This window comes from Antedon bifida, chromosome 3 (assembly GCF_963402885.1).
Source record: "Antedon bifida chromosome 3, ecAntBifi1.1, whole genome shotgun sequence".
NCBI lineage: Eukaryota > Metazoa > Echinodermata > Crinoidea > Comatulida > Antedonidae > Antedon > Antedon bifida.
The window spans coordinates 25866186-25887552 of record NC_136228.1 but is presented as its reverse complement, the minus strand read 5'-3'; the positions used below and the strand labels follow the sequence as shown (position 1 = coordinate 25887552).

Genomic DNA, 21367 nt, shown 5'->3' with positions numbered 1-21367 from the left:
AACTAAAATGGGAACGTCACATACTTGTGAAACTTTTGATCCCCATTTCATAATCTTAAAAAGTGTATTCATGTTGACGAATATCATTAGTCATATTTTAACTACAAAACGAGTTTAGTTTTGATCTATTTTGCATTGAATCAGGAAAGATTCATGATTATAATATAATTATAAATTTATTGAAAGTAATTTACTAAAATGCCAGGTAAATTTTGATAAATAGCAGTTTTTAAAGTCCTCACTCGCTTTTATGTTACGCTAGGCCTAGGCAGCCAAGTAACACGTTCAAATTTAACAGTCATATTTTGGACGGCGGCCTCAATATTTCGTTGCCATTTTTAATGGCTTACGAAAACGAATATGTGTGTATGCCGTATCAATTTTCGTATTCGTAGCATTGCGAAACCTCCCTAATAGTACCAGTAAATAAATACTTTACTTACAAAAATTAGGAAAAAATTAATTATATTCTAATTTAGGAAAAAATGTGCAGCACATTAATTGTGATTTCTGCTTGTCAAGTGTAGATATAAACACATTTTGTTTAAATTAAATGTAGGAGGACCTGGTTCAGGAAAAGGAACACAATGTACAAAAATCATAGAAAAGTATGGGTTTACGCATATTTCTACTGGTGATCTTTTAAGAGCAGAGGTAAATTCTGGCTCAGTACGAGGAAAACAATTGACTGAAATTATGGAAAAGGGTGAACTTGTTCCTCAGGTTTGTACACTTTTTTTTCAATATGGTTATTCTGAATTGATTTATATTTTAATAACCATTTTTAATATTGAATATATTTTGGTGTTTAACAACAGATGGTAGAGTATTTGTTAATTTATAATTAGACAGTTTCTTTTTTTGTGCCTTTAGTCCCATAATCCAATCCCAAATTCAGAAGAGTCTTTTCTTAGTACAAAATGTGAATATTTGTTTAAATATTTGTTATCCGCAACTTACTGTAACAGAGATCAAATTGATACGCCCTCATCTTTCACACATGGCCTTCAACTGAGCTACCGACTGTATTCACAGTTTGTATCTATAATTGAACTGAAATGCATTTTACTACATTCCCAGAATATCATCTCATTGTGAAATCATGGGTATTTTTAATTTTAAGGAAAGAGAGGTTAAAAAAAAACTACTGTATATTTTGGTGTGCAACAAGCCAAACAAACTTTTAAAACTACAGACAGTAGGCCTCTCTATTAGCTAGGCCTGTCTAATTTGTTGAAGTTAAAAAGTAGTTTTTTTATCTCTTTCATCAAATTTATACAAATTTCAAAGAGTATGCAGTGCGCTTCTACGTGCCAAATTTTTCCAAATCTGATATTGTTTTGCTCAATTCATTATCTTTCGAAATTGTCATCTCCAAGTTTATTTTGATAATGTCATAATACCAACAAATTAGAACATGATGTGTGTCTGTATATTTTGGTGTGCAACAAGCCAAACAAACTTTTAAAACTATGGACAGTAGGCCTCTATTCGCTAAGCCTGTCTAATTTGTTGTGATGTTATGATATGGCCAGTTGAAGTTAAAAAGTTTTTTTTTTTATCTCTTTCGTCAAATTTATACAAATTTCAAAGAGTACGCAGTGCGCTTCTACAGTACGTGCCAACTTTTTTCCAAATCTGATATTGTTTTGCTCAATTCATTATCTTTCGAAATTGTCATCTCCAAGTTTATTTTGATAATGTCATGATACCAAAAAATTAGAACATGATGTGTGTCCGTAATTTCACATATGGTATACTGTATATGGATATACAGTATTGTATGACACATAATAGGTACAACTCAGCACTATATAAGCGTATATGCATCATGTCATAGGATGGCGTACATCAACTTTTTACAATCGTTTCTTTAAAATTAAATGTCAGTAAAATTATAAAAATGATCACCTTTAATTCGTCAAAGTGATATGTTTTTATTGCTATAATATTGTATTTTGTTTTGATTTTTGTCTGCTGCCCATTTTGTTTTTTTATAATTTTATATATTTTTATACCATGTAAATACAATGCTTTCAAATACAAATTCTAGAAACCCAAATGCTGTATTTATGCACTGATTTACGGAAGAGAATAAGTTTGGAAGAGAGATTGGAATGTTCCATTCATCATTAATCAACCCGATTAACATATTTTATACCTATTAAAATAGTCATTTTTGTAACTTTTGTCTGTCTTTCAACATCATGATGTTGTACTTGGTAAATCGCGCGTTATTTCTAGAATGTTTACACGATGGTATATAAAGTTAGTTAGAATCTCGGTACTGATTTTAACCACCTGATGTAACCCTGTTTACTAATTAAATTGAGTTAGATAATTAGTTATTGACAATTAAAATGAATTTAGGTTCAACGATTTGCCCGAAATAGGGGTGCTTTCCGATCGTGGTATACACTGTCAATGCATGTCCTCTTGAAAAATACCTGCACACAAAAATACAAGGATGCTTCACATTTTCCTATCTCCTCCTACGATAATTGTTTTTAATAGCTGAAAACCGGTTGAACAGCTCGAGTACAGTATCATAATGTTGAAGACAGGCCGATTTTCTTAAAAAAATACTATTTTGATAGATTAATATACGTTTATACAAATGTATTGATTTGCGATGAATGGAATATTCCAATCTCTCAGACTCCCAGTTTGTAGGTAAATTTATGAGCCCTTGGTTTAACACAAGTAGGTAAATTTATGGGCCCTTGGAGAATAAACTTAAGACTGAGATATAGTATTGCAATACTTTGACAATATTGTAAATACTGTATGTATTAACCATTTTTGGTCGCCATTTGAATCTAAATTTTCTTACTGTGAATGTGGTTACTGTTTATATAAACACATATACAAAGAACATTTATTAATGTGACTGTGAGTAGGCTCTACTGCTGGATATATAAAAACATAATATACAAATAAAAACTTTATTACTGACAGTTGCTTCTCAACGTTTGTATTAATTAATAATTATAAGAAATATAAATGTTGTAGTGGTGTATCGTACTATGTACTTTACTATTTCAATCGACTATAACAGGGACAGTTTTAAAAAGTATTAAATCGTAAATGTTTTACTGGATTTAGTGGTATATTATTGATAGGCCTATAAAACAATATTTCGTTACTGAGTGGATAAAGAATATATTTAAAAATTGTTCTTCTCATCCTCTTCCCCATCCCTCAACTCTAATGTTGTATACAAAACACAAATTGGGTTTGTTTAAATGAGTTCAAATAAAAAATTTGGACTCATTTTTAAGACAAGTTTCTACTTCGGAAGTTGGCCTAATTCCCAGGGTGCTAATTTTAGTTGACTACATTAATCATCGTGTCTATTTATTCGTTTCTGAAAACGACAATGTATTTATAGTCCTGCGGTACGTACATTTGAAATCGCCAGTTTTTTTACGTTGAAGATACTTGATTTTTTCATGCAATATGTGAGTTGTGCTTTAAATTTTATCAGTGAAGGTTTTTCTCCTCCACCAGGAAACTGTTCTTCAGCTTCTGAAAGAATCAATGGAAGCCAATACTTCAAGTAATGCATTCTTAATTGATGGTTATCCTAGAGAGGTTCAACAAGGAATAGATTTTGAAAAAGAGGTACAGTAGAATCTCATTTTGGTTTCCAAGATTAAAGTACGTTTGACATATATATGTAATATGTTTATTTTAAAACATTATTTCAGTCTAAATTTTAAACTGTATCGTTTCAGAATTTCTAACCCCCTTTCTGGCCTGAGTAATGTAAAGTTCAAAGTGGGGTTGGTCTCTGTGTGCATGTTTGGCACCTGCGAAAGGTTCCACTGTTTGAGTGTATTACATGCATTAAGCATACTTAATGACCACAATCATAGTTTTCATTTGATTTATTCAATTTTAGGCCATCATTTGCTCGGTGTGTTCGTAATTCAGAATAAGGAAAGAGAAAGAAAAATCAAACTGTTAAAATAAAATGTTTGTGTTACTTATGGTTATGGACTTGTAATTGAAACAGTGAATTCACAAAATTACCAGTTTACATTACGTGAAAGATATTGAATGTGAAAATTGAGATGAGATAATAGCACACACAAAATCTGTACAGAAAGATATAAAGATTTATACAATAACAATATTAAAGCTCAGGTACAGGCATGAATTTTAAATATATAATATTTGGTTAATTGTACATAAATCAAACATTTGTAACAGAAATCAAGACGAAAAAACATGAATTTCCCTTAATATGGCCAAATACAAAATTTGGCAAAATTCTTCCATAAAAACCAGGAAGACTTTTTTTCAGTAGTTAGGTAGTTAACCTAATGTAATAACATGTCTGGTGACTCCCTAGAAGGTGAAAAAAGATGGTGGATATACGGTGGATAATTTTTGCTATAGCATGAAAATAAAAAGCTGAAGTTGAATAAAAATACCAGAAATGTAATATTCAAGTTATATTATCTATATTTAGTTATCTGATAACATTTTTTACCACACCGTTTATTTTTCATAGCTTTTTAAAATGCCTCTCTATTTACAAAATTTGTGTACAAAAGAATACAGATTTTACTGTGTAATTTGAACTATCCCCCCACTGATAAGAAAGTGCTTATTTTCAACAAGCTTGTGTAACACAAATAAAATCCCAAAAATTATGAAACATAGGGGAAACTATAGATCGATAATTATTGGAATGTATGATCAATAGAAATTGTTTGCCCGCACCTGGCTTTTAAGATCATTTAATAATAACTAGAGAATGGCACTCCGATAGTGCATACCTACGCCTACTGTAAAATTCTCCTACATGTAAATATATATTTTTATTTTTGTGTCTTAATGCTGTGTGTGATTAGGCTAATTTCACCTTTATAACCATGTGTATGCGAATTTGGTGTATAGTAGAGTAGAAATAAGGTTTCACCTCAAAAAAATTGCAACAAAAGGTTTTTCAACGGATTTTGGTAGTATTGAGTGTACTAAATAACAGAAAAAAAGTCTCAAGAATTTCGACCACCGGAAAGTGTTTTTTTTCAAGATGGCCGCCAAAATAGATAAAAAGTTAAAATGTCCATACCTCCTAAACTACTTGGTCTATTGATATGATTTTGGTACCAACATACTCAGAACATACATATTTATATTCGCTATAATAGAACATTTTGGCCAAAAATGACCGGAAATACCATTTCTGACAATTTGACCTTTGACCTTGATATGTTGTATCTTGGTAACAACTGACCGTAGGGAAACAAATGATGGCTCAAATTGTTCAGAATGTACATATTTACATTTATTGTAATGAGACATTTTGTCAAAAAATGGTTGGAAGTAAAGGTTATTGACCTTTAACTTTATCTGTGTATAATTTCCATATCTCGGCAACTATGTGTGGTAGAGATTTAAAATTGGGCTCTAAATACTGAGAATATACTTATTTATATTTACTCTAATGAAACAGTTTGACAAAAAATGACCAGAAACGACATTTTTGACCATTGACCTTGATATGCTATATTTCGATAATGACTGACTGAGATACACCATTTATGGCTCAATTTGTTCAGAATATAATTATTTTTATTTCGTATAATGGTCTAATCTACTTATGAAATAGAGAGCTTTCCTGGGAATCAAATAACTGTAATATTTATAAAGACCTTCAGAATATGAGTTCAAGTTCAAATTGTTCAGAACATACTGTATACAATCATAATAATAATAGTAAATAAAAAACCGAAAAGTAAACAAAAACAAATATAATAATAACTTTTAAATTTCTAATTATGGTATAGCAGCAATTGATTAGATATTGTGCATGTATTTAGTACGGCATCTTAAACAACTGTTCCAACTTCGTCTTCATCATCGTCATCAATCTTTCTATCTACGTTGTCCCATTCTTCTAGTTGACACACTCCACAAACTGAAGTACATGCCAATCCATAGCTTCTACAACTGCAACATACATCCAGTAGTTACAATGGATGATTTTATATCCTAAAACAGATTTCAATCTGGTTACATTAATCACTCTAGTAGGCCCATCTTTTCCTTTGTCTAATCTGAAGTACACTTCTCGGTTTGTTGTATTTACATGATACAGTAAAAGTACCAGTAAGTCCGTGTCTTCTCCAATCAAAGTTACTGTATTATGTTCAGAGACTTCAACTGTTGCCAGAGCAATGTCAACATCGTTTTTTTTGGTTTTTTTTAAACCATATTTAATGAGGGTGATCCATCCAGCTATTGCTGATCATTAGGGACCCTCAGAGGTTCACAAGACAAACATATACACAAGATGCTCTACATAAACAAAGTCTTATTACAAGTCTTTGGGAGTGGAGTAATTTGGTCCTTAGAAAAAATCCTGACATGTGACGGGACTTGAACTCAGGACCCTTGGAGTGGTAGCCAAGCATCATAACCATCAAGCCACAACTCCACTCATTGGCTGCATGTCGTACAGGACATTCTTTTTTCTGTAGCTCATATGAAAGCATGTTGATAAATTTGTGTTTGTTCTCATGCCTTGACAGGAATTCTTCTTTCTTTCCATCAAATTCAGTTAGGACAAATCTCTCTAGACGATGTAATGAAATATGAAGTCCGTTTCCACCCTCACTCTTCAAAGCCAAAGACATCTTTAGGAAGGAAAATAAACCAATAAATTGATAGAAAGTAACCTAGAATATGACACTGATGTGTGCCGATAGTTTCACTCAACCGCATCAGAAACTTCAAACTATCGAGGAGTTTGGATTAAAGGCCATGTCTATTCGTTTTGGAGCCAAGTCACTGGATTTCCTAAATAGCTACAGATGCAAGCTGTTTAATAAGAAAGTTGCTGAGGGTAAATAATTTATCAAACCTCAACAACTACTACCACCAACCTCATCTGCTACAAAATGTCACAGTCTTAGAGTATACTATCAAATCATGCAATGGATAAAGAAAGATAATACCATGGATGCTACCAAGTCGGGGAAGTTTTTAATAAAACATTTGTGCCAATAATGACGATTGAAACTGCTGCTTCAGAAGAACTTTTGAAAATCATCCATTGTAACTGTACTACTGGATGTAAAACTGTATGTTGCAGTTGTAGATGCTATGGATTGGCATGTACTTCAGTTTGGGGAGTGTGTCAACTAGAAGAATGGAACAACGTAGATAGAGAGATTGATGACGATGATGAAGACGAAGTTGAAACAGTTGTTTAGGAAGCCGTACTAAATACATGCACAATATCCAATCAACTGCTGCTATACCGTAATTAGAAATTTAAAATTATTATTATATTTGTTTTTGTTTACTTTTCGGGTTTTTTATTCACTATTATTATTAAGAATGTATACAGTATGTTCTAAACAATTTGAACTTGAACTCATATTCTAAAAGTCTTTATAAATATTACAGTTACCCAGGAAAGCTCTTAATTCCATGGGTAGATTAGACCATTATACGAAATAAAAATAATTATATTGAGCCATAAATAGTATGTCTCAGTCAGTCATTATCGAAATATAGCATATCAAGGTCAATCATCAAAAAATGTCGTTTCTGGTCATTTTTTGTCAAACTGTTTCATTAGAGTAAATATAAATAAGCATATTCTCAGTATTTAGAGCCCAATTTTAAATCTCTACCACACATAGTTGCCGAGATATGGACATTCTACATAGATAAAGGTTAAAGGTCAATAACCTTTACTTCTAACCATTTTTTGACAAAATGTCTCATTACAATAAATGTAAATATGTACATTCTGAACAATTTGAGTCACAATTTGTTTCCCTACGGTCAGTTGTTACCAAGATACAACATATCAAGGTCAAAGGTCAAACATGCAAGAAATAGCATTTCCGGTCATTTTTGGCCAAAATGTTCTATTAGGGCAAATATAAATATGTATGTTCTGAGTATTTTGGTACCAAAATCATATCAATAGACCAAGTAGTTTAGGAGGTATTGACATTTTAACGTTTCATCTATTTTGGCGGCCATCTTGAAAAAAAACCACTTTCCGGTGGTCAAAATTCTTGAGACTTTTTTTCTGTTATTTAGTACACCCAATACTACCAAAATCCGTTGAAAAACCTTTTGTTGCAATTTTTTTGAGGTTGGCCCCTTTTTTCATTAGTTCTACTCTACTAGTAATGGTTATGAACCAGCCTTTTAAGCCATACAGTGAAACGTTTCATTCTGTAGATTTGAAAGTGATGAATCGACGCCATAATTCTTTTAATAATAATTAAAATCTAAAACAAAAGGTTAGACCTTCAAAGCGTGAGCAAATGAGAGAAAATACTGTTTAAACATTATCTAACTCAATTTAATTAGTAAACAGGGTTACATCAGGTGGTTAAAATCAGTACCGAGATTCTAACCAACTTTATATACCATCGAGTAAACATTCTAGAAATAACGCGCGATTTACCGAATTTTGCCCTTACGTAAATTTATATATAGATTATATTAATAGTAAATAATAACATAATAAAATGCTATAGTTTAAGGGATAGAATTGTTAATTGACTATACTGTTATGGTAGAGGTACAGTAAACAATAGTCATTTTTGTATTCATTCATTCACATTTATTTAAGAATGTATACACTTATCAGAAGAAACAAGTTATAGCAGATAATAGGTATTGCATCCTTCCTTTGTCAAACATTCACCCACGTTTGGTTTATTTAAAATTAATTTTAAAACATATTTATTTATTTAAAAAATTTATTTGGTGCAACATAACTGTTTCTTATCGATTATAAATTTGTAATAACATTATAATATACACTATACTTCTTCTATAATTCTCTATTTTACAAACCAACTGAGACCAATGGTCCCATTCCCTACAAATAGAGTAGAATAGGTTTGAACAAGGTTTGAATGGTCAAGAAATCCAGTGTAACTTGCTCACATTGTCTTGCAAAGAGCGTTTGTAGCTTCTAGTTTCTTATTGATCATCATTGGGACAAAATTAAACACTGCAAGACAGTGGTAGCAAAGCTACTCCACAGTAGTTAAATTCAATTATCATCCTGTTGGTGCAGTACCCACTGCTTACTTGGACTGAAATCCAACTCCTAGTCATAAGCGCAAGCTCGGTGGTCGCGTAGTGTCACGTAACCTTGCCAATTTAATCATACAGAAAAATAATTACAAATTACTTCAAGAGCTTCTATCGTTATTTTAATTTTTTTTTTCTTTACTTTTAAACATTTATACCTCAGTTTCAAACGAGCATTCATATGAAGTTTCACATTTAACCATCCAATAATATATAATAAATATATAACCGTTACAATAAATAAACAAATAAATAAATATCTTAAGTTCACTTTAGTACCTCAATTATCTCTAGAGATGGAATTTCCTACTACTCAAAACCTAATTAAATACAATAAACAAATAAATGAATACACCAATAAATAAATAATTACTTTTATCCCAACACCCTCTACCCTAATTTCCCTATACGTATACTTGCATAAACGTTACACTTTACATAGTATTCAATTAATTTATATATAATATAAATCTCGAATTACCCTCTTAAATTACTATCCCCATTCCCTATGATCCGATTATTACAACACTTTCTCTATCTCGTATTATACACTTTGATAAATCATTTCTCGTCTAATATATTTCAGTCACTAATTTTATTAATTTCTCTTATTTATTTTCGTTTCTTTTTCACATAATTATACAATCCTCGTTAATTCATAATTCAGTATCTATTCCATATTTATAATAACAATACTTTGTTTCAAACTATTTCTTAAATTTCTATACTATTACTATTCTTTTTCACATATATAATCTTTGTTAATTCATAATTCAGTATCTATTCCATATTCATAATCACAATAATTTGTTTCACAATAGTTGATAAGAATGCCATGTAAGTTCAAATCAGGTGGCTATTTTTCACACAAGCGTTGTACATAATAACATTCAACGCATTATTTCTGCAACCGTCCTTCTTTCTCCAATTTACTGATGTATCATAGTAGACAAGTTTTTCCTTTTCGTCTCATTCAATTTCAATATCATTAAATCTATATAACGTTCCACTGCGGTTTTGTGCTCACAAGTGTTCTGGTTTCCCGAGTGTTTTTGTTATTCCCTTAGTCAAGCCGTCCTTCAATCCTGTTCCACTCAATTATCAGCCGTAAAAGAAACCTTAGTTTAGAAGTTAAGGAGTTATTTATTACAAGACTACAATATCGCTGAAGTGTGCATCAAATATCTCTTACTTTTTGGTTTTTCTTATTTTCTCCGCTTAGCATCTTATCCATACAACACTAGTAGTTTGCCACACCCAATCAAGTAATGCAACACTCAGCTTACTCTCAACTCCTTCTTTCAACCTTGCGCCGTCCTCGCACACACTTTATATACCAACCCATCATCCAATAAGAGGCCGCTACGCATGAATGACCCCCCCCCCTCCATCCCTCATATGCCACAGAAAAAAACTTTAAATCACTTGTGACAGGTAGGAACGTAGTGATCTGAAGGGTGGGTTCAAGGTCCACCTTATAATGAGTGTTTTCAATGTACTTTAGTACAAGGAATAGTAAAGTACAAGTACAAAATTATGTCAGGGTTGGGCAAACATCTGTGACGCAAAGCTACTCCACAGTACTTAATACAATTATCATCCTCAATATTGCTTTCCTTCTGACTAATTTGTAAGTTGTTGCCATACTGCTTAAATAATCCATTTCAAATTTACGAGTAATACATACGTCTCTACAAATGAGGTTTTATTGGAATAGATTTTTTTATAATTATTAGATTACAGAATGTCAGTTTACACTTTACTTTGATGTGTCAGATGAAGAAATGACAAAAAGATTACTAAAGCGTGGTGAAACAAGTGGTAGGTCTGATGACAATGAAGAGACCATTAAGAAACGACTAGCAGTATTTCATGAACACACCACATCAGTTATTGGTTATTATGAGGAGAAAAGCAAAATAAAGAAGGTAACTAATACTGTGGATTCTCTATTTTACAAACCAAATGAGACCAACGGTAGTATTTTGTAAAAATAGAGGATACCATTACCTACATTTTTTTTTAAGTCAGTTAGAAAGCCACTCCGAGACTGTAAAAAAGACCTACTGTAAAATTCTCCTACATAAGATTTCTCCGGTAAAAAAAAAATATATATATTTGTGTGTGTCTTAATGCTGTTTGTGATTTAGGCTAATTTCACTACAAGCGTGTGTATGCGAGTTTGGTGTAATGGTTATGTAACAAGCCTTTCAATTAACAATAGCTTCAGTTGACTAACAATAGAACAGCAATGTGAAAATCAAACGAGTGAATTTGAAAAGAAATAGGTTTTTAAACTACTCGCATAAAAAAACGTGCACATTAAATCAAATTATGTTTTAAAATTACAAATCACAAATTATAACTCTTGCCTCTTGTACAAAAATGAAGTTTTTTGGACAAGTAGTTCTCAAGAAAATGCAATTTCAGTTTACTTGTTACTTTAAGACTGCTCGCCGGCTTTTGAAAAATTCTGTCCTATCTTTTAACACTAGCAGGTCTGAAAAGTATACTAAAAAATGGTCCAGAATTGAGACCATGGTCCCAAAATTTAATGGAATGGTCCTTGACCACATATCTATCTGTATATTCATTTTGGTAAAGATCTTGTAATTACGTTTTGAGTAATCCTGCTAGCAAACAAACAAACAAACTAGCCTTCGCGCATAGCGCGATACTTGGCCAAATCAGAATTGGCCTCCTGACATTGACCCAATTTTCACCAAAGGTGTGTGTCTTATGCTGTGTGATTTAGGCTAATTTCACTACAATCATGTGTATACGAGTTTGGTGTATAGGTTATGTTCAACTAACAATAGCTTCAGTCGACTAACAATAGAACAGCAACGCGACAAACACACGGGTGAATTTGAAAAGAATTAGGTTTTTTAAACTATTCGCATCAAAAAACCTGTATATTTATTTAAAAATAAGTTGATTCTAATAATTTAAGTTAGCCCTCTATAAATCCCAACATGATTGATATTCTCGTTTTTCTTCTGTGATTCACCCACTTTTTCGATCGATCGCGAAAGCAAAATAAATGGAAGAACCATAACTTTTCGGCGAAAATACCTGGTTTTCCCTATAGCTAGCGTACAACGTTCGTACATTACAGAGTTTACCAGTCCTAGGCCTACAAAATTAAGCCTAGCTAGGCCTAAAGACCGTCCACGAGAGGACATTCAACGCGAGCTATTCAGGTAGTGAATTGTTTCTCTTATCAACGTACATATTATGACCTGGTTTAATGTTTTTAAAAAATTGTAGGGAATGGTTTTTAAAATTTTGAGCAAATAGGTTTCAGACACTGTACATAACATGAATTTATTTGAATTTTGTATATTCCATATAAAATGAATTATCTATCAAAAAAGACAATTTATAAAAAAATCTGAGGTAAACTTATGGAGTAAATCAGTAAAAAAATTATGGGTGCATCTGATACACAGGTGCAACTTGTACACCGAAATTGCTGTTTAAGTTTATTATCTTAATCATTTACTTTACTTTTCCATGTCAGTGATCAATCGTTCTCTATATGTGTGTTTCCCACTTTGTTTTACTCTTGGTTGGTTCTTTACATTTTTTTTTTATGAAATAGAGACGAATGCTTTTACAACTCATTTTACTATACTGTATTAATATGACCTGGTTAACTTTTACATTATCAATTTTTGAACAAATTATATATTTCCATTCTCGTGGTACTGCTTCTAGTAAGCATGACAATTCAGCAATCCAAGTCGATTTGATATTCTATAATAGTAATTCATTTGTATTAATAAATCTGTTATCAATTATGTTTCATCTTTGTTATACTAGATCTAATCTAATTCCTATAAAGGTGTGAGAAACCATTGTGTGTTATCAAGTTGTTGCCCCATATAGGGCATCAAAAATGATGTGTAATGTTTGATATTTTTTACCATCATGCATTAGGTTTCTGCTTGTGGAGGAACAGTAGATGACATTTTCACTGATGTTGTCAAAATTATAGAAGATCACGGCTTTTTACCCTCAAGTGTAGAACAACGAGCAGAAAATAAACAATGTGAGGAACAGAACCAAACAGAAACTAAGAATGAGAAAAGTCAGGAAGTAAGGATTATTAAGAAAACAGAAGAGATTGAAATAAAGAATAAAAATAACTCCGCAGTACCAGGAAAAAAAGTTGAGTCAGCAGAAAATTCACCAACAGCTGTGGAGAAAGCAGAGGAATCTACTTCAGAAGAACCTGATGTATCTGGAAATAATGACGAATCTTCATCTGAAAAGAAGGAAGAAGAATTTGAACCTGGAAATAAGGAAGAAGAACCTGTATCTGAAAAGAAGGAAAGAGAATCTACTTCTGAAAAAAAAGTAGAAGTACCTACTTGTGACAAGAAGGAAGAAGAATCTGCATATGGAGAGAAGGAAGAAGAGTTTTTATCGAACAAGAATACATTTACATTTGAAAAGAAAGAAGAAGAATCAGAACATGAAAAGAAGGAAGAAGTCATATCTGAAGAGAAGGAAGAAGTCACATCTGAAGAGAAGGAAGAAGTCACATCTGAAGAGAAGGAAGAAGTCACATCTGAAGGGAAAGAAAAAGAAGCTGCATCTGAAGAGAAAAAGGGATCTACATCTGAAAAAAAGGAAGAAGAATTTACATCTGAAAAGATGGAGGAAGATTCACCTTCTCAAAAGAAAGTAGACGAAAATACAGGAGAGGCAGTACAGGAAGCAGCATTATAACTTTGTTTTGTTTTTAATTAATTTGTACTACTTAGTTTTGTTATTTTTGTATTTTATAATAATGATGGAGTAAGAGGCTCATGCCTATTACCTGCTCCTGGCAAGATGAATTGTAAAACGTACTTTTAGGAACTTTTGCCGAATAAATATTATTATTATTATTATTATTAAAAGCGCAGGAATTAGAACATCCATGATCGATTAAACAAAAATCTTTTGAAAACTGAAAAAACATTGTCATAAAATGAATAGTCATCATCTAATTATTAGGTGATCATTTAGAATAAAATGATCACCTATTGTTATTGTATGAAATCTTTATTATTATTATTTATTTATTTCTGTACAGATTTTGTGTGTCAATTATCTAAAAAAAGTTAGATGTCAATAATCACAAAAATTTCACAATATCTTAAAATAATTTAGTTTAGTCCTAGTTAGCTTTTCAGTGTGATCACTCATCCGTGACATCATTTATACGCGATTTTGTGAAATCACATTATCAATTGTATCTCCATAATTCATTATCACATAGCGCTATACGAGCATGTTAAATATGGCAAAATGCGTAAATTAATTGCACAAAAGTGCTAAAAATGGTAAAAAATAAGGCATTTTTAAAATCAAAATAACTCTTCAGAAGTTTCGTCAACCCCCAACTTATTCGGGAAGCCATTGAGTTGTAGATATGAATTCATGTACATATTTGACGTACAAAATGTTGTGACGTCATCAAATGGTCACTTGAATTTAAAAATTAGGAATTTCTATCTTTTTGTGTATGTTATCACATTCAATAGAGCGCATCTCTGTTATTTGAGCCCGATTTTCGCTCAAATTTCAGTATGTGCTTACTAAATTAATTATCTTTATCATGAGTTGCCACCATTTTTATTATGATGATGTCATCATGCGTAAAAACTTGAATAACATGGGTCGAGTAATTTTACCTTCAGCGTATATTTGAATATCTCACAGCTCTTCAGAATTAAAGGTGACCTTGATGATTTTAATTCATTGTGACAGCTGATGAAATTTAGATATGAATAAAAATTAAGCCTATCGGATGTTGTGACAATATGATATGGCCAGTTGAATATAAAAAGTAGTTTTTTCATCTCTTTCGTCACAACAATTTTGATGAGCGCGTATTGCGCATCTACATGCCAAATTTTTTTTGCTCAATTCATTATCTTTCGAAATTGTCATCTTCAAGTTTATTTTGATAACGTCATCATACCAAAAAATTAGAACATGATGTCAGTCCCATAATTTCACCTATGCTACACTGTGTATGGATAAACAGTATACTGTACTATTATATATGACACATAATAGGTACAATTCAGCACTATAAGCGTATATGCATCATGTCATAGGATGGCTTACATCAACTTTTTCTGATTGTATGTTAAAGTACATGCATGTTTAAAAAAATTTAATTTCATTAAAATTATAAAAATGATCACCTATAATTCGTCAAAGTGACAAATTAAATTCTAGTTTATTTTTATCATTGTATTGATACGTAGGCTGAATCCTGCATTAGGTGCTTTATCTTCTCCTCTTCATCTCCTTTTTCTAAAGTTTAAATCCAAAATGTTATGAATTAGTATTGGGATTGATTCAATGCACAAGTTACTGTTACTGTGCAAGTAGCCTATTCATATTGTAAATTAAGCTTAATATTCATAACACTAACACTAAGTTGCTTTAGTTGTATGAAAGTAGAATAATGGATTAATGCCCATTTCTTTCAAGTTGTAAAATTACTGAATTTCAATGTCCAAATTTTCATTTTGCGTTAGTTTGCATCACAGTTAGAAGAATATGTCACTTATTTTCACAGAAATATTCTTACTTATTTCAGACTGGCAAAAATAATAATACAAGAAATACATGTCTTTTAATTTCTGAAACATTTTTGTAGCAATTTGAATAGGTTATTCTGTAATTATATAATGTTATTATTATATTATATTATTTTATAATATACAATACTCATAATGTACGAAGTGTAAATATATAGTGTTATGTTTTCGTCATTTCTTTTTCATGAAGCATATTTTTCCATTTGGTTTGATGTCTGTTTTTTAATATAGAAACACGCATATGCTTTGTCAAATACTGCTGTAGTTATAATAATATAATAAAGTTTTAATAATGTAAATTTATTTGTGGTGTTGTGATTTGAGACTGTTTCCAAAGCTAAGAGAAGGAAGAATAACTTTCTTTTTCCCAAAAAGAATCATACCCAAAATATATAAGATCATGTTTGAGTGAATTGAAATGTAAGTCTCTTATAGTACTGTAGTAAGTTTTCCACATTCAAATAAAAAGTGGTCTGTATTTTCTACTGTATTATTACATAGTTTGCAGAAAACAGACTCTGTATTTTTCGACCATGTATTCTTTTTGCCTTCTAGATCTAGAGTGTTACTTCTTGCTTTAAATTTCAAAACTTACAGAATCAAAATTAACCATATCATAGGTTTGTGCTTATATTTTAAGTAGTCGGACAAAGTTGACTTGCTTTTTACTCGTTCAAACCATTGCTTTGCATTTTCTAGAGAGCTAACATATTTAAAATGTTTGAGCCACGTCTGACTCTCCGGGTTTAAATTAAATTTAGAATCTAAGTCAAAATTGTAATTCTTTGATATGGTTAATCCACTTCCATTTAATGTTACCTTGAACCTCAATTAATGACCTACATAGATGTGTTTGCCATCTCTTATCATCCATATTTTTAAGTCTATTAAAGTAAGACAATCTAAACTTATTTTGTATATATTAAATTGGTTCCCAATCTAGATCCATAAGTAATGCCTCTTTGGCAACATTTCTTGGTGCCTTAAAAATATTTCTTGCCATTGAATGTTTTCTAATTTGTCTAAAGATCTTACAGAGTTACATAACCATATTGAAGAGGCAAATTAATGGTGGGTAGCCCTATTATTCTCCATAATAATATAATTCTCCATAGTAAACCCTATTGAAATCTTCCTGGTTGTTAATAATAGAGGTAATATAAGCAATTATCCTATTTCTCTTTTTAATTACTTCATTAACATTATGTGAATCAGCATATGACCTAGAGATTATAACACCAAGATATTTTTCCGTAATATAATGTTTACCAAGATTCCATGTTCTATGTGGATTAACTTTTTGTCCTGTAATTAATACTTTTGATTTTTAAGTTAAATTCTAGCCTCCACTTTTGTGAATACTCAGTAGCTACTTTAACCAATTAAAACAACGTCGTTGGCAAAAAGTAAAGTGCCAATTTGTGTGTTAAAAATATAAACACCTTGTTTATTATTTTTTTTAATTCATTTAATTAATTAATGTAAATTGAAAAAAAGAACTGGTGATAATGAACAGCCTTGTTTCACCCCTCATTAATATTAAACATATCTGATTCTAGGTCATTAAATAAAACTTTACATTTAACATCAGAATACATATTTGTTATAACAAAGTATTTTTCCACTAATACCAATTTTTTTGGCAGCATTAATTAAACCTAGTCGCCAAACCGAATCAAAGGCTTTTTTAAAGTCCAAAAAGGCCAGAAATGTTTTTTTACCTTCAGCACGTCTTGTGGCTATGATACTTTTAAGAGTAAAAATATGATTTTCACATCTCCTGTCTGGTCTAATACCACCCTGGACTTCTCCAAGATTAATATCACTATCTTCTAAAAATTGAGAGATATTGTGTTCAAGAATACTATTAAAGACTGTGGCTACACATGAGTTAAGTGTGATACCACGATAGTTATTGAGATCACGTCTATCACCTTTTTTAAATATTGGGATAATTATCCCCTCATTCCAATAAGTTGGGATTTTTTCAGTTTGGATGATCCTGGTAAATAATTTTTGGAGAGATAAGGTCATGAGATCACCTCCATGTTTCAACATTTCATTTGTTATGGAATCGGTGCCTGGACTTTTATTATTTTTAGCCTTTGATAGAGCTTAAGCAACATCATCAAAGAAATAGTTATATCATCTAAAACATGATCACAAACTTGCTGATGACTGTTACTTATATCTGGAGAGTGCATTTTATCGTTACTGTTATTTGCAATATTACCAAAGTGCAGTTTCAATGATTTTTTTCATATCATCTTTGTTTGATGTATATGATAACGTTCCAGGTATTAAGAGTGAATCAACATTTTGTTTACGTTTACTGCCTTTAAGTTCATTTCAGAATTCTTTGGATTGAGGCCCTCCCTTTTCCATAATATTTGAGCAGTTAAATATTTTCTTCTGCATTATTTTACGCTTAAAAAGAGATCTACAGAATTTTCGTTTATCTTGGTAGATTAGAGAGGTTTCGCAATCTTACGAATACGATAACGAAAACGGATACGTCACGCACACGTATTCGTTTTCGTAAGCCAGTAAAAATCTGTTTCGCATGGCAACGAAATATTGTGGGCGCCGTCCAAAATATGACTGCGGTAAATTTAAGCGAAGCGCAGGTACGTGTTGCTTGGTGCTTGGCTGCCTAGGCCTCCTAGCGTAACATCAAAGCTATTAGGGAGGTTTCGCAATCTTACGAATACAATAACGAAAATGGATACGTCACGCACACGTATTCGTTTTCGTAAGCCACAAAAAAATCTGTTTCGCATGGCAACGAAATATTGAGGCGCGTCCAAAATATGACTGCGGTAAATTTGAGCGAAGCGCAGGTGGTACGTGTTGCTTGGTGGATACGTCATACATTTGTGAAACTTTTGAGCTGATCCCCATTTCATATTCGTAAAGCGTATTCGTGTTGACGAATATCGCCAGTCATATTCGTAACTACAAAACGAGTATAGTTTTTGATCTATTTTGCACATTTTGCATTTGAATTAGGAATGATTCATGATTATAATATAATTATAGATTTATTGAAAGTAATTTACTAAAGTAATTTACTAAAATGCCAGGTCAATTTTGATAAATAGCAGTTTTTAAAGTCCTCACTCGCTTTGATGTTACGCTAGGCCTAGGCAGCCAAGCACCAAGCAACACGTACCTGCGCTTCGCTCAAATTTACCGCAGTCCTATTTTGGACGCGCCTCAATATTTCGTTGCCATGCGAAACAGATTTTTTTATGGCTTACGAAAACGAATACGTGTGCGTGACGTATCCGTTTTCGTTATCGTATTCGTAAGATTGCGAAACCTCTCTATTACCCAAAGTGAATTACAATAGTTAATGTCAAAATCTTCTTCGCTGATTTATTGCTTGTTTTGATTCCTTATCAAACCATACCTTTTTGATTGGCTGTTTTTACTTTTAGTTAAAGTTACTTTCTATTTCCACTCCAACCAAGCATCATTAGCATTTAATAGATTAGGGTCCCAGTGGATAAATTCATTTTTAACTGAATTACTAAAATCATCCCAATCTTTAGGTATGTTCCATTGTTTTTTATTAGGTGATCATTCAGGCCCGTAACCAGGGGGGGATCGGGGGGATCGTACGATCCCCCCCGCTGAACAGCGAGTTCCGCTTGGCCTCCCACTTTTTTTTTGCTGGGCATACTAACACAACACGACGATTGTTCACTACAGGCCTAGTCAAGCCTTAATAAATTTAATTAATATATATATATATATTTTAACTAAAATATAAAAACCTAACACTAAAATTTACAAGATAAGTTCTATTTGATAACTGCTTAACATCGTGGTTCTGGAGCTCTAGCGAGCTGTACACAGAGCATAGTTGTTTGCTTGACATAACAGGGTATTCCCCTACGCAGGTCTCCGCGTGCGTGTGACGTGCCCAGCCAGCTGCTTGATAGAGAAAGCATGCAGCTCACACGCAAGTGCAAGATGCAACGGTTGAGTGAATTCAGAGATCATCTTAATTCCATGGTTTTTTACCTAAACACCACATGATGGTGAATATGCCTGTTAAAGTCTCAATGATACGATCCCTAATGTACCATGTTGTTGCTAGGAGGCTTGAAAGGAGGAGGGATCTAGCCTAATTTCGGTCGGCAAGAGAATGCCGTCCTCTGACAATATAAGGTCGGCAATTGAAATTTGTGGGCTGGAAATTACACCAACTTATAGTTCATAAACAAAAGAGAATAGCCGGAAATGCGTTTTGCGGCCATAGGCCTATAGAGAAAAAAAATTCGATTGTATGATTCCAGTGGCGGATCTAGTGGGGGTGTATGGGGCGTCCTCCGCCCCCCCCCCCCTATTTTTTAAAGATTTTTTTTTTTTTTTTTAAATTAAATAGATTTTAAAAACACGTATCGTTTCGACGGTCATCAATCACCGATGGTTTGCACATTTTCATATTGAAAATAGTACGTCGGAGCACATCGTCAGCTTGATCGCATTCCACCAAGCATACGTCGACATCCTTTGTGTACTATCAATCTCTAGCGTCACAGTTAAGTGTAAAAGGAGCAAGTTGATAAAAGCCACGTGGTGAGCTTGGTCGCATTCCACTAAGCAGGTCGGCATCCTTTGTGATCGTCACTCCCGTATTGTAGAATAGCGGTACCTCAGACGATCAATAGAGTTGATGAAGCCACATGGGGTCTGTTTCTGCTGCATAACGCAATTTAACCGGTTATTTTAAAATAGATTAAAAATAGATAACAATAACATGGTCAGTGCTACTATACTACGCGCCCATTTATTAAGTACAATAAAAACAAAGGCTAGGACTGTATAGTGCCTATGAAAATTATCCCGTTAGGGCTACATTTTATTTAAACGTATTACTATTAAAATATTAACAATGCTGCAGCATTTCATGACCCTTGTTGTTTTATTTGCTTTCCCGTCGATGATTCTCATATAAACACATCGCGATGACATCATGACAAAAGAGGTGTTTTGTTTTTTTCAAATCACTAAATATAATGTAATCGAGCCGGACCGCTAATTTTTAAACGATCGTTTAAACCAGGTCGTTGAATATGCCGTGATTTTAATTGTCAAAAACATGACCGTCAGTAGATGGCTCGGAGTTTCGATAAATCTTGCGTCGCATGTGTTGCGTGGTGAAAACACTCTCAGCAAGTTTGCTTCATTTAAATATGCATGAGACTCTGTGACGGCCCGCTTTAACGTGACGTCATGTTACTGCTGCATGCGAAGAAGTAGTGACCGCGATCGACCCGGCGCGCGTGTAAGAAAATAATACCGGCCTAGGCTAGGACAAGTTTATAAAAGCTGAAAAACATCGTCGCGTTGTAAAAATTTAGATGTAAAGTACAGGCATTTGGCATTTGGTACCCTAGGTAAGTATCATGCTGCATGTCCCACATGTCGTAATTTGCGAGCTTTAGAGTGTTTGGTAAATGACATTATGAGATGTTTGTAAATCGTTTTAAACGACTTACAATGCGCTAGAACGGCAAAATTTCCAGGGGCCGTCGGCCCCTGGACCCCGACCGGGGGCCCTTGGCGGCCCCCTGGCCCCCAGCCAATGTTTGCTCGCTTCGCTCGCAAAGCTACGCCACCCCTATTTCAATATCCTGGATCCGCCCCTGAGTTCCACTAAAGAA

The 21367-nt window shown here is 32.7% G+C and overlaps 1 protein-coding gene across 3 annotated transcripts in view; it reads left to right on the top strand.

Moving 5' to 3' along the window:
• The window catches only part of LOC144836867 (adenylate kinase isoenzyme 5-like), a 57742-nt gene extending 41821 nt beyond the window's left edge, over positions 1–15921 (top strand). For all 3 annotated transcript variants that reach the window (XM_078691774.1, XM_078691773.1, XM_078691775.1), the window contains 4 exons: positions 560–723; positions 3511–3624; positions 10821–11012; positions 13027–15921. In XM_078691774.1, the coding sequence (XP_078547900.1) occupies positions 560–723; positions 3511–3624; positions 10821–11012; positions 13027–13821 (1265 nt within the window). In that variant the 3' untranslated portion in view covers positions 13822–15921. The remainder of the gene's footprint in view (positions 1–559; positions 724–3510; positions 3625–10820; positions 11013–13026) is intronic.
• The last annotated feature ends 5446 nt before the right edge of the window (positions 15922–21367 follow it).